Source organism: Coturnix japonica, chromosome 14 (assembly GCF_054131305.1).
Source record: "Coturnix japonica strain WE chromosome 14, WE-NBRP24, whole genome shotgun sequence".
NCBI classification, from domain to species: domain Eukaryota; kingdom Metazoa; phylum Chordata; class Aves; order Galliformes; family Phasianidae; genus Coturnix; species Coturnix japonica.
In genome coordinates, this window is record NC_140676.1 from 6866457 (window position 1) to 6879440 (window position 12984).

The following is a 12984-nucleotide window of genomic DNA, read 5'->3' on the forward strand; positions in this document are numbered from 1 at the left end:
ACTCTGTTATGCCCAGGCATATCTTCTACTTAATAAGTGGCATTTTATTAGCTGCCAGAAACAATACGTAAGTGTATTAAAGGTCTTCCAAATCTGAGAAAAAAGGAAGCTTGAAGTGATCCTTCAAAATAAATAAATAAATAACAGGACAACAGCAGGATTAAGGGTGATGAAAATGATTTTAATTGCAACAAGAGTGATTAACATGGTATGGAGCAAGCAAAGGCCACAGGAGAAACTGCAGATGGGGCTCAATTAAAATAAACTAGAGGAGAAAATGCTTTCCAGCGAGCAAACAAGTTAGACTGCTGCAAATGGGCCATCTGGCTATTTTCCACTGTACAGTCTTACTGTGTAGGCACTTTGTTGGACTTTGACTGCCGTGACTTCTCTTTTTCTTGCTCTCTCCAGATTCTTCATTGCTTTGAAAAGCTGGGGACAGGGTTGGAAGAGTGAGGGATTAAACCTGTCTGCACATATGTACACACTTTGCTCCACACACACACTTAGATACTCAAATAAACATATTTATATGCAGCCAATTTAGGATAGTCCGCACACAACCTGATACAGAAGCACAGCTTTAAGGCGTAAAATAAAGTGGCAATAAACTTCAGTAAAAGAGATAGTTGTTCTCTGGGGCAGAGACATATTGAGCCTCCCAGCATTTCCCGGCTCTGTCATTTTTGGAAAGGCAAGAGCTTTTCCCCAGTTCTTCCTGGCCTGGGCTGAGCTGGTCACTGGTTAGGGCAGGTAGGATAGCTGGGATTTTTGTGGCAGCTTGGTTGGATTCTTGCTCTGCTGCTTGGTGCCCTGTGCTGGGATGGTCTTTCTGCTTTAAAGGGATACTTGTGATGTTGGACCGCTTGTCCCCCCTCCTCTTCTTCTCCTGCTACAAAAGCTGCTTGCTCCAGCTGTTCCCCCAGCAAAAGCAAAAAGGGCTTTGCAATAAAATCATTTGTAGGACTAGAAGGTGCTCTGTAGCACAGACCTTGTAGAAAGCATAGCGTGATCACAGTTCCCTTGTGTGTCAGGCTGTGAGCTGCAATAACAATTCTCCCTCAGTCTCAAGGCAGTCCTGTCTCAGTGCTTACCCTAAGGAGAGCACCTCAAAGTGTCTGCAGAATTCTTCTTCCACGTGATGTTTTCTACTAGAAAATAAGGAACTTGCAGCTGTGTTGGAGTTTGTCAGCAATTACCTGGTAGCTTCTATGGGCTTAGCAGCACACCTTTCTCTAGCAGACAGGTTACTTTGTTCGAGCAGATAAATGGAGTTATTACCAGAAATCTGTGCTATTCGTGACACACATGGGAGAGGCACTGACTGTATCCCTAATGTGTTGCTCAGATCCACTTCTCTCCCTAACCCTTCAGCCACAGCTGGGGCCATCGGGAAGATAGTGAGCAGGAGCTCATAACTATAGGCAGTGGAGATCAGTCATCAGCTCTGAGGTGTATGTTGCATGGTCTGGTTTAGATGTTGAGGAGAGTGACCCAATTCCCTGAGTTGTGCAGACTGTGTCTCCATCATCTGCACTGTTGGTGTTGTCTCAGCAGATTGTTGTCTTTATACGAATCCAGAACTGCTCCTTGAAGCAGCACTTTGCTCATTATCGTGCACTTGGCCATCTCACTGGAGATATGCAAGTGTTACAGCATGGAACCTCTGCCATACAGATGGGACAAGAATCAGAGGCACTCCCAACACTGCAAATCCCAACCAGTGCTGTGTGCAGGCTCAGGGCCAGATCTCTTTGGCATGCTTATAGGGAATGCAAAATGGAGATCAGCGTTGGAAACAGCACCCTGAGGATTAGGCTGGGTTTCTTACTGGCAGGGAGTCAATGCATTGGAAGAATACACTCAAAATATTATTGTGATTTGTTTAACCACTGCTCACAGCGAAAAGCTTTGCCTCTGGGCTTCTATGGGATAAGGGGAGGTTGGATTTTTTCCCTGCAGCTAAGCCAAACTGTGAAGATACTGTTTGTCTCAGCTGTTAACCTAGAAGGCTGTTTTTCCATGTGAAAGATCAGCATAGAGTTTGAGTGAGACCAGGAGTGCATGGGCTCGTCCCAAAACTTTAAAGGTATGCAAAAATACTGAAGCTGTTCAAGCTCTTTGCAATGCCTCATGTGTTAGCAGTGACTCATCTGTAACCTGGAGATGTTCTCTAAAATACAGATTAAGCCCTTATCCATCTCCTCCACTGGCAGCTTACCCCTAAATCTCTTTCTCCGTTCTGATACCTCTCCTGGGCAGACCTCAGGGATGGCTGGCTTAGGTTGAACAGGGAAAGCAGTTAACTTTACACTGTGAGTTTGCCTTCGATTCTATAAGGCTGTTAAAAAATTTGCATGATATTCATGGTTCTTTGTACTGCCTAGAGCCAGGCAAGATGAATAATACAAGAGCAGGGATTGGAACACTGATATATTTGTATTCATGAATTTTAATGTCAGAAGGAATCGTTCTGGCCTGATCTCCTGTGCATCTAGACCCTTCAAACTTCACCCAGCTATCTCTGTATCAAATGCAGTAACTTACTTTGCCTAAGCCATATCTTGCAAACAGGTTCTCCAAGTATGGATTTGAAGCTACCAAGGGATAGAAGCTCCATTGCTTCCCTCGGCACAAGTTCCAGCAGTCCATCACCACGTGTATGAAACATGGGCTTTGTTTCCCATTTGAATTTGGTTGGCATATGGCGCCCAACTATTAGTTCTTGTTATGCCCTTCTATTAGATTAAAGAGCCCTTGCTGGGGTTGATGCTTGGACTATATGATCGTAGTGGTCTTTTCCAACTTCATGATTTTATGATTATCAATATTATCCATCCTCGTAGCACAGAACCCTGTGAAAGTCAAACCTTATCAAAATCTAATTACATTATGTTACAACCATGCAGGCAGATTTATCAGACAAATTTAGGATTATACCAACCAACAATACAGAGTACGGAAGCACCTCTTTTCTCTGCAAGCGCCTCAGCTAAAATACGTATGATAGTTATTCTTCAGTGCTCAGTGAACTGAAGGCAGTATCAGACTTTCCATTATTTTGCCTGCAACTGATGTCAGTCAAACCAGGAGTCTGTTCTTTGCGTGTCATTGCTGACTGTTGGCACAGTGCTCCGGTGTTTAGGACCTGCCCCAGTGCTCCAGCACAGATTAAAAACAAACATCAGCGGGCCAGCAATTTTTGCAGCCAGCTCTTTAAGGACTCCTGAGTATGGCTGATTTCACTCTGTTTATCCATAGCAGATGGTGTTTCCAATTCTTGCTTCTGAGGAGCAGAAGGCACTTCTCTGTCCCTAGACCATCCCATACTTTGTCACTGGTATTGTCCATCTTCTGGGTGCCAAACCCCTTGGCCTCTTCTGCATCACTGCAGCACAACTGTCTTTGTTTCCCCCTACTGATGGCCAGTACCATGGCTGTGGTTTGTTCTGTTCCTAATAAGTTGATTATACATGTATAAATCATTCCTAACTAAAAGGACACACAAACACGCACACACAACTCTGCAGTTTGTCCTTGAGGTTGGCCTACAAGTGCTTCTCTGCCAATGTGGTCCAGCCTCATTCTGTCCTGTTTTCCTCTGGTATAGCTGTTTCTATTAACTAAAGGCTCCACAGAGATGACATTTTGTGATGTATCACGTTGAAATGAATGAGTGCACTGAGGTCAATTTTTCAGCATCAAAAGGCTAATGCTGGACTGTTCAGGAAGAGGTTTATTTTTGGTCACAAATGATGCCAGTGGTGTTATTTAGAGGCCCTTTCTGCTAGACTGATAGGTTATATACTCAGGATGTTCCCTGCCAGCTGGGATCTTTCTGGATCACAGAAGAGAAATGGCCAATATTTGGACAGGTGACCTCAAAGGAAACTCCGGTGATTCAGTAGGTGTGGTCCATCCTCCTGAGTCACTGTCGAAATGTGGTGCCAAACAATGTCATGTTGCCAGAGGACATGGTTTTTACTGGAAATATTAATGCCAACTTGAGCACTTGCAGCTATTTTATATTTAATGATATGGTGCAGAAGAACTATTATGAATGATAATCCGTTTAGGATTAATTTAGCTGGTCTGGCCTATATTGCTTCTGTCATTCAGTGTCAGTAGGATGCTCTTTTCTTTTCATAAGTTTTCTAAAGTATCAGGCTGCTCTGATTAGTCGATAGATCCTGACAAGTTCTTTATTGTATCGGGTTACAATGCCTAGAATTTTATCCTATGGATTCCCCATATCAATTCAGGATCCATTTGCATTTAAGTCTGTGTATGCTGTCACTGCAATGAATGGAATTAAAGCATTGTAACCTTTGGTTTTTCCACTGTATGGAGACAGTTTTCCCTTTAAGATGTACAAAATGCATCCAAACAACTGGCCCCAGAGCCATGTTGGCTTGAATGGAAGATGCTGGTCAGGGGCAGCCCCTGCTGAGAGCTGGTGCTGAAAGCATTGCTCTGCCCCACTGCATCACCCACAGCTCTTCTCTACACAAACATACAGCTGTTATAAATCCTTTTCCCCTGTGTTGTTCCTGGCAGGTAAACTATGACCACTCTACTACTAGTGTTTGTGTGTTTGCAAGCCATCACCACAGCTGCCTTCGCAGAGCTCTCAGGTACGTGCTACAGGGTGCGAGGAGTCAGCAGTGGGCAAGGTGCTGCACACTGGTGCCATCACCAAATGGGGACATCTCTAGGTGTGCCAAAGACTTGCTCTGTGTATGGATTGGGCCCTTTTTTGGATGGGTGTGATGCCACCTTCTGTCACTGTTATTGTGCTTGAAAGGACAGTTCAGTCAAACATGGGTTTATGGGAAGTCAAGGGAATTTCAACATTCCCCCTTTCTTCTGCCCTATCAGTTGTGATCTCATGTTGTGGACTGCGGCCACACTGAGGTAGGCCCCTTCACTCCATTTATCCCCACATGTGGTGCTGCTCCCAGCTCCCAAGAGCAACCATGGAGCAAGGGTAATTGTTGTAACCTCCATTTCTCCAAGGCTTTTTCAACAGCCTAGACAAAAAGAGTACACTTGAATATGTGCATGTAGAAGGTTTTCAAAGCAGACAGAGGCTCTGTAGCATATGGAAACACTGGATATTTAGGATGAAGTGCATTACCGATGTATCCCTTGCTTTGTTTGGGAACTAGCAGACGGTAGTGATGGCCTGGAAGTGAAGATACCTGAGCAGTCTCCCCTGCGTGTTGTCCTGGGAAGCTCCCTGAACATCCCCTGCTATTTCAACATCCCAGAGGAAGAGGACACCAATGCTCTGCTAACCCCACGGATCAAATGGAGCAAGCTTTCTAATGGAACAGAGATTGTCTTACTAGTGGCCACCGGTGGGAAGATCCGGCTCAATGCAGAGTACAGAGAGGTGATCTCCTTGCCCAATTATCCTGCCATTCCCACCGATGCCACCCTGGAAATCAAGGCGCTGAGATCCAACCACACTGGGATTTATCGCTGTGAAGTGATGTATGGGATTGAGGACAGAGAAGACACAATAGAGGTCCTGGTGAAAGGTGAGACCCTGCCTTTACTGCTTCCTCCCAGAATCTGGCCTGGGTAGAAAGGAGAAAAGATGTTGCTCTCTTGATAAGCACCAGCTGTTCTGGTCAGGTCACACAGGGCCATGTGCAGGTGAGCACAAGCCATGGGCCAAGCATTAATTCCAGCAGAGTAAACAGAACAGTAGAGTGACTCATGGCAGAATATGATGCTAATAAAATGACTCTTATGACAGAAGGTGAGTTACAGAGATGGTAAGATGATGTCTTGGCAGGAGGTGGAGCTGGATATGCTGCACCATTGCTCAGAGGAGTGAATCAGCAGAGGGGCTAGTGCAAAGCCTTTTAATTCTTCCAAATATTCCAGGGGAAGGGATGCCCTCAGCTGGAGAATTGGTCTGCTCTGGAATTCTTTTTCCCCAAAGATCATTTGATTAATAAGTGGATAAAATAAGTAAAGTTGGAGTTCCTACAATCCTTACCTTTATCAAGGGTTTTGCTTTCAGTGCAGTCCAAGAGGACAGCTTCCACCACAAGAGGAAAATCCAGGAGGCTTCTGCTGATTGCATGCACTGCAGTATCCACACCGTTGCCTCCTGGTGAATTTTGCACTGAACTGATGCCAGCCCAGAGCATACAGATAGCTGTCCTTTGTAGAGTCCCAGAAAATCTACAGACTTTAAGTGGTGTGCCTTGGTATAAAATGCCGTGTGCTCTACAAGGCCCACCAAGTCACCCTGTAGCTTGAGATGCTCAAAGTTAGATCACCAGTACAAAAATAATTCATTGTTTCTCTCCCCTCTCTTTGAATCCCTAACTCAAGTGGAGGGAAAGGGGCTGGTTGCTCTCCAGCAGACACGTCCATGATGGCCATTGTGTTTTTCCAGGCGTCGTGTTCCACTACAGAGCAATCTCCACGAGGTACACCTTGAACTTTGAGAAGGCAAAGCAGGCCTGTATCCAGAACAGTGCTGTCATTGCCACCCCTGAGCAGCTGCAGGCTGCCTATGAGGATGGGTACGAGCAGTGTGACGCCGGCTGGCTGGCTGACCAGACTGTCAGGTAAAGGGAGATTAAAGCCACTTTAGGTAAGGGCTATTGTAATAAAGCCACCAATGCAGGATGGTTGAGAAACAGTTGGGAAATGCTAAGAAAATCCATAAGTGCTGAGCCCTGTGTCCCCCATTAGTGGGCACCTTGGCCTCTGATGTCTTTACCTGATTCTCAGGACTGTCACAGGGAAAGCAGGATGCTGGCTCCTCCAGCCCTGTGCTGCTGCCCCATCCTGCTTCTATGCACCTTGTCCCCCAGGTACCCCATCCATCTGCCCCGGGAACGCTGCTACGGTGACAAGGATGAGTTTCCAGGAGTGAGGACCTACGGTGTCCGTGAGACAGATGAAACCTATGATGTTTACTGCTATGCAGAGCAAATGCAAGGTGAATGGGGGGTTCTCACTAGATGCAGAAGCAGCCAATACTCTGATTGTGCCTAGTCCAGACAACAGGGCACAAATAACCTGGAAGATGACAATTTAAAGGTGGAAATCACACCCCCCAGCAAGGCCAAATGTTCTCTATGGTTTTTCTGTAAGACCTTGGAGAATTTTAGTGTTAAATGACTAATGCAGCATAGAGGGTGCGGATGGTCTAGTCTCCAACAGAGCCCTGCCATCCCTCATGCCTCTGAACATCCATTCCAGGATGTGATTTCTAGAAGTGCCCACATCAGGGATCCATTCAGCACATCAGAATTGAAACTGACCTTTATCTTCCACTTGTCCTTTGACTCCAGATAGTTAAGTATGTCTTCCTCCAACTAATTCACTCCCTCAGACCCCCCTTTATTCTGGTCTTTAGAGATAGTCACCAACATGATGCTGCAGTTCAGCTGTAGGACACAGGACTTCTCATTTTATCCAGACTCAGGAGTGGGAGGGAGATAGAATGGGAATTGGGATTAAACTCAACAACTAACCTCTGTGCTAATGGAACGTGTGATTGCAGGCAAAGTCTTCTACGCCACCTCCCCCGAGAAGTTCACCTTCCAGGAAGCTTTTGACAAATGCCAGAGCTTGGGAGCCCGCCTGGCCACCACGGGCGAGCTGTACTTGGCCTGGAAGGATGGCATGGACATGTGCAGTGCGGGCTGGCTGGCTGACCGCAGCGTTCGCTACCCCATTTCCAGAGCACGGCCCAATTGCGGAGGGAACCTGGTGGGCGTGAGGACCGTTTACCTGAACCCTGCCAACCAGACGGGGTATCCTCACCCCAGCTCCCGCTACGATGCCATCTGCTACAGTGGTGAGTGCTCTGAGTGATGTTTCTTCACCCACGTAAGCAAGGAGGAGCTCCTTGTTTGCAGCTGACTTAATCTGCAAATATCCTCTGTGTATTTTCATCACAGTGTTCACCAAATGTTTTTCTGCTGTTTTTAATCAGGACAAGGTGGGTCCACTCCAATTTCTCTTTCAAAACCATTCACTAATGCACCTTAGGAGCACAGGTTAATGTAATTATAGTAATTCACACCATGGGGGAGGAAATATTCCATTGCTGGTCATTTTTCATCTCAGGAACTCCCAGGTAGTGGTTCAGGGTTTCTGGTCACTGCAGAGCAGCACAGAAGGCACACCAGTATAAAAGACAGATCACAGCTCACTGTTTCACTGCCCTCATTAGCCAGTGCCTCCAAACACTTGCACTGCTACTCTCTCTGTATGATACTTACCTGTATGACAGACCCTCTCTGAACTAAGGCAGAGGAGCTTCTTGCTTCTTTGATTTTTGTTTATTTCTTTATTTATTTTTGTGAAGGTACCTGTGAATTAGCCTCTCATTCATATATTCACATTCAGGTAGGAAATAAGAGTCCCAGAAGTGTATGGATGCTTGCCCAGGTAGCAGTTCAGGAGATGTGGAACAGACCTCAGGTGCTCCATGTAGAGGACTTTGAGTGCTGGAGATGGAAGCAAAGGAAAAAGAGAACAGACCTGACTCTGTGTAGCACCGTGACGCAGTGCAGACACACATCTGAGTGTCCACACTGGGATAAATCAGAGTGCAGCATCCTCTGGCAAAATCGTGCCTGGCAAGTGGAGAGCGTCCCTGCTACGCCCTCTTCCTCCTGCCTTCCCTCTTCTCCCTGCAGCAAGGAGAGGACAAAGCTCAGCTGAACAGGATCAGCTTAGGGCTGCCAGAGGGGACAGCATTCACGTGGGAGTCCATCTTTACAAAAATAATATGTTCTGAAAACCCTCTCATTCAAACCAATTGTGCCCAGATATATATGTGATCTGTGCATCAGGAGGCCCATGCATCTGTCTCTGTAAAACCTCTCAGGCTTCTCGGTATCCATCTATGTGACCTGTGTTCCAGCAACACAGCCTTCCGGTTATCTAAGGGCATTCATTCAAAATTGCTGAGTACAGCCAGTCCTTGCTTGAGCATCTCTAGCTAATTTATTGAATCCTTTAAGATCTGAGAGGCACTGGCTTAAATGAAATAGCAGGAAAATGGAATTGGAACTAAATAGAGTGGGGACAGCAGTACTATGGGCAAAGGCTGATGACATCTTGTTAGCTCTCCCTCCCCAGCTGAGACCTGCCTCGCTGCACTGCCATCCCTCCCTGACCTGCTCGGTTCAGTGCTACTCTTTAGGTCCCCATCTGCAGGCTGACCTGCTCAGTGGGATGTCAACAAGCATATTGTCCTAAGGGACATGACTCATGCAGAAAAGTGATTGGGGAGGGGGAAGGTGGGAGCAAAGCACTTGTTTAAGTTTGCTACATTGAGTGGCCTCAGCTGTCTCCGTGATGGAGGTAGCATGCTTTTATGTGATGAGTTCCTAGGTCCCTAGCTGTGCAAGAGCAGGAAGGTAGTGATCCTGGTGTGACTTCGTGCAGTTAATATGAGGATCCCCGTGCCTTCCTCAGGCTCAGAGCTGCTGTAGGTGTTTTCCTTGCTCCCATGCCACCTTGAGTTCTTTGCAGCAGGCACTAGAGGTCAGTGCAGACTCGGATTTGGGCAGGGTGCTGCCGGGAACCAGAGATGGGAGAACGGGGAAAGCTGGCTGCTTTTCCAGCTGTGGAGCATGGGGTGAGTCATTGCCTCCAACTCAAGGATATCCAAGACCAGGTTGAATGGGGCTTCAGTAGCTTCATCTAGTGGAAGATTCCCAACTGCAGAGGGTCAGAACTAGATGGTATTTTAAGGTCCAACGCAAACCATGCTGTGATTCTGTGACTCCACGCCCTGCCATTGAAGCCAGCAAATTCTCATCTTCCCCTCCATGACAGCACCATCACTGTACACATTGCTGGACTGACCATGTCCATCAATCTGTGCTTTGTCTCCCAATATAGGTGATGACTTCGAGGCTCTGGTCCCAGGACTGTTCACCGATGAGGTTGGGACTGAGCTGGGCAGTGCTTTCACCATACAGACGGTCACACAGACTGAGGTAGAGCTGCCCCTGCCACGCAATGCCACAGAGGAGGAGGCCCGTGGCAGCATCGCTACCCTGGAACCCATGGAGATCACAGCCACCGCCACTGAGCTGTATGAGGGCTTCACTGTCCTGCCTGACCTCTTCACCCCCAGTGTCACAGTAGAGACAGCTTCCCCGGGGGAAGAGAATGTGACCAGAGAGGAGGTCACAGGGGTATGGGCTGTGCCTGAAGAGGTCACTACATCAGTCTTGGGCACTGCTTTCACCACCGGAATGGCAGAGATGAGCTCAGTAGAAGAGGCCATAGGAATGACTGCCACACCGGGACTGGAGTCTGCCTCGCCATTCACTGTAGAAGATCATCTCGTGCAAGTGACAGCAGCCCCTGATGTTGCCCTCCTCCCCAGGCAACCCATTTCCCCCACTGGTGAGTCACCAGCAATAGTCTGGTTTTCACCTAGTACAAAGGACATCCAGATCTCTAGAGGTGTACAGGCCTGTTTGGGTGGTTGGAGTTCCAGTCTGAATGCTTCTACCGTGGGTGGGATGGAAGGGCTTTGGAGGGGGACTGTGGGCTTCTTCATCATAAGCAGGATGGGGATCAAATGTCTGATGCCTGGGGCTGCAGTGGTGGTAATTTGCATTTTGCATTCCCTTGTGTGAGGGGAAAGTCAGGAGAACTAGATCCCACAGGAAGGCTATAGAGGTGCCCAGAACATCACCCTATAATGCAGCAGAACTCAATGAATGAGGGATCTCCATCCAAGTGAGTTTGCAGAAGTGATCCTTGCATTGCTGTTGGGAAGATCTTGTCTGGTGACACATCGCAGTTTGGGGGTTCCTAATGCCCTGTTTCACCATGGTTACTCTTCCTTCAGGCGTGGTGTTTCACTACCGTGCTGCCACCAGCAGATATGCCCTTTCCTTCGTCCAAGCCCAGCAGGCCTGCCTGGAGAACAACGCTGTTATTGCCACTCCTGAGCAGCTCCAGGCTGCCTACGAGGCTGGCTTTGATCAATGTGATGCCGGCTGGCTGCGGGACCAGACAGTCAGGTAAAGCCGTATCGGTGAAGGGAATACATCTCTATGAAATGACTATTCAACCATGTCCCGTCCTTGGAAATATCTAAGATCAGGCTGCATGGGGCTCTGAGCACCTGATCAGCTGTTGCTGTGCCTGTTCAGTGCAGTGGAGTTGGACTAAATGACCTCTAAGGGTCCCTTCCAGCTCAAACCATTCTTTGAACTTGAGGCTTCCCTCTGGTCTGCATTGCTGCTCTATTTATCTACAGCTAAAGCTGTCCCAACCTGAAGTTGTCACCTCATATAGCAGCCAGTAGATTTGTTTTTCTCAACCTCTTCCATTTCTTTCCTCAACTGCGTGACTAGTGATGAATTTCACAGTGAGCTCACGTATAAAACAATGGAGGAAAGTTTATATTCTCTGCCCCAATGCAGCATGGCTCACCTCCTCTCTTCTTTTATCAGGTATCCCATTGTGAATCCCCGCAGCAACTGTGTAGGAGACAAAGAGAGCTCCCCGGGTGTGCGGTCATACGGCATGCGCCCGGCCTCAGAGACCTATGATGTGTACTGTTACATTGACAGGCTAAAGGGTACGTTCTCCCCATTCCTCCATGTGGGCAGGCACGCTGCAGGTTGCCAATGGTGCTGAGATTCAGACTCACGCTTGTCTTGTCTTTTGGCCCACAGGTGAAGTGTTTTTTGCGACCCAGCCGGAGCAGTTCACCTTCCAAGAAGCCCAGCTGTACTGTGCAAGCCAAAATGCCACGCTGGCCTCTGCTGGGCAGCTCCACGCTGCCTGGAAGCAAGGTCTGGATAGGTGCTACCCTGGGTGGCTGGCTGACGGCAGTCTGCGGTACCCCATCGTGAGCCCCCGGCCTGCCTGTGGGGGGGATGCACCCGGTGTGAGGACCATCTACCAGCACTACAACCAGACAGGCTTTCCCGACCCTCAGTCACGGCATCACGCTTTCTGCTTCAGAGGTACTGTCCCATTCCTCCTAGGTCCTTCCTCCTTGGGGAACAGGGTTTTGCAATGAGAGCGTGGGTGCACCAGGGTCCTCCTACTTAGGGCTAAGTGGGATTCACCAAAGCCTTGCTTCTTCTGGGACCTCTGAAGCACATCCTCATAACTGTGTATTTATTAACTTGATCATAGTACAGCTTGGGTTGGAAGGGACCTCAGCAGTCATCCACTCCCAACCACCCTGCCATAGGCTGGGTTGCCACCCACTAACTCAAGCACTAGATCAGATTGCCTGGGGTCCCATCCAACCTGGCCTTCATAATGTCTCAGAGGGAAAATCTCACCCAGTTCCCCACTGTCTCCTCTTCTCTGCTCAGCTTGTGTCCGAGTATGAGGGGCTCAGGTTGTTTTTTCACCATGGCTTCTTATTTTGGTATCTACATCACTTATGGAGCTGCTTCATCTGGGACTTTGAACTCTTGGACACTCCATCCCATGTCTTTCTATTTCAGCTCTGCCATCCACGGAGGAGGAGGGGGTGACCTCACTCTTTGAAGAAGAGGTGATGGTAACCCAAGTGATCCCTGGGGTGGAGGGAATACCTTCTGGGGAGGAAACAACTGTGGAGACAGAGCTTTCCACTGAGCCTGAGAATCAGACAGCCTGGGGAACAGAGGTCTTCCCAACCGACGTGTCACTGCTCTCAGGTGGGTCAGGCATTGACTCTTGAGTCATTATGTGTACTGTTGTAGAACCAGAGCGCTCCTAAAATAAACTGACTGTGTCCTTGCTGAAGGGAGGGCCTTCCAAATGCAACTGAGGAGGAGGGTGTGAAATCTCAGAGGGCTCTTCATTGCAGTTAGCTTTTCATGTAACAGCTTCAGGTGCATTTCAGAGGAGAGTGCTGGGAAGCACAGAGGCACTTGAGACACACAGTGCTCCTTAGGGACACGTCGTCCTCCACAGGCTACCCTAAAGTGGAGGCAATGGGACGGGAAGGGCACGCTGAGGCTCAGT

General features: G+C 48.1%; 1 protein-coding gene across 4 annotated transcripts in view; it reads left to right on the forward strand.

Moving 5' to 3' along the window:
- The window catches only part of ACAN (aggrecan), a 41794-nt gene that overhangs the window by 13321 nt on the left and 15489 nt on the right, over nt 1-12984 (forward strand). For 2 of the 4 annotated variants that reach the window (XM_015873080.3, XM_032446794.2), the window contains 10 exons: nt 4558-4634; nt 5172-5543; nt 6416-6590; nt 6840-6967; nt 7535-7831; nt 9892-10404; nt 10856-11030; nt 11466-11593; nt 11691-11984; nt 12480-12674. In XM_015873080.3, the coding sequence (XP_015728566.2) occupies nt 4565-4634; nt 5172-5543; nt 6416-6590; nt 6840-6967; nt 7535-7831; nt 9892-10404; nt 10856-11030; nt 11466-11593; nt 11691-11984; nt 12480-12674 (2347 nt within the window). In that variant the 5' untranslated portion in view covers nt 4558-4564. Of the gene's footprint in view, nt 1-4557; nt 4635-5168; nt 5544-6415; nt 6591-6839; nt 6968-7534; nt 7832-9891; nt 10405-10855; nt 11031-11465; nt 11594-11690; nt 11985-12479; nt 12675-12984 lie in introns of all 4 variants that reach the window. The other 2 variants (XM_085514949.1, XM_085514951.1) reach the window with 1 other exon arrangement.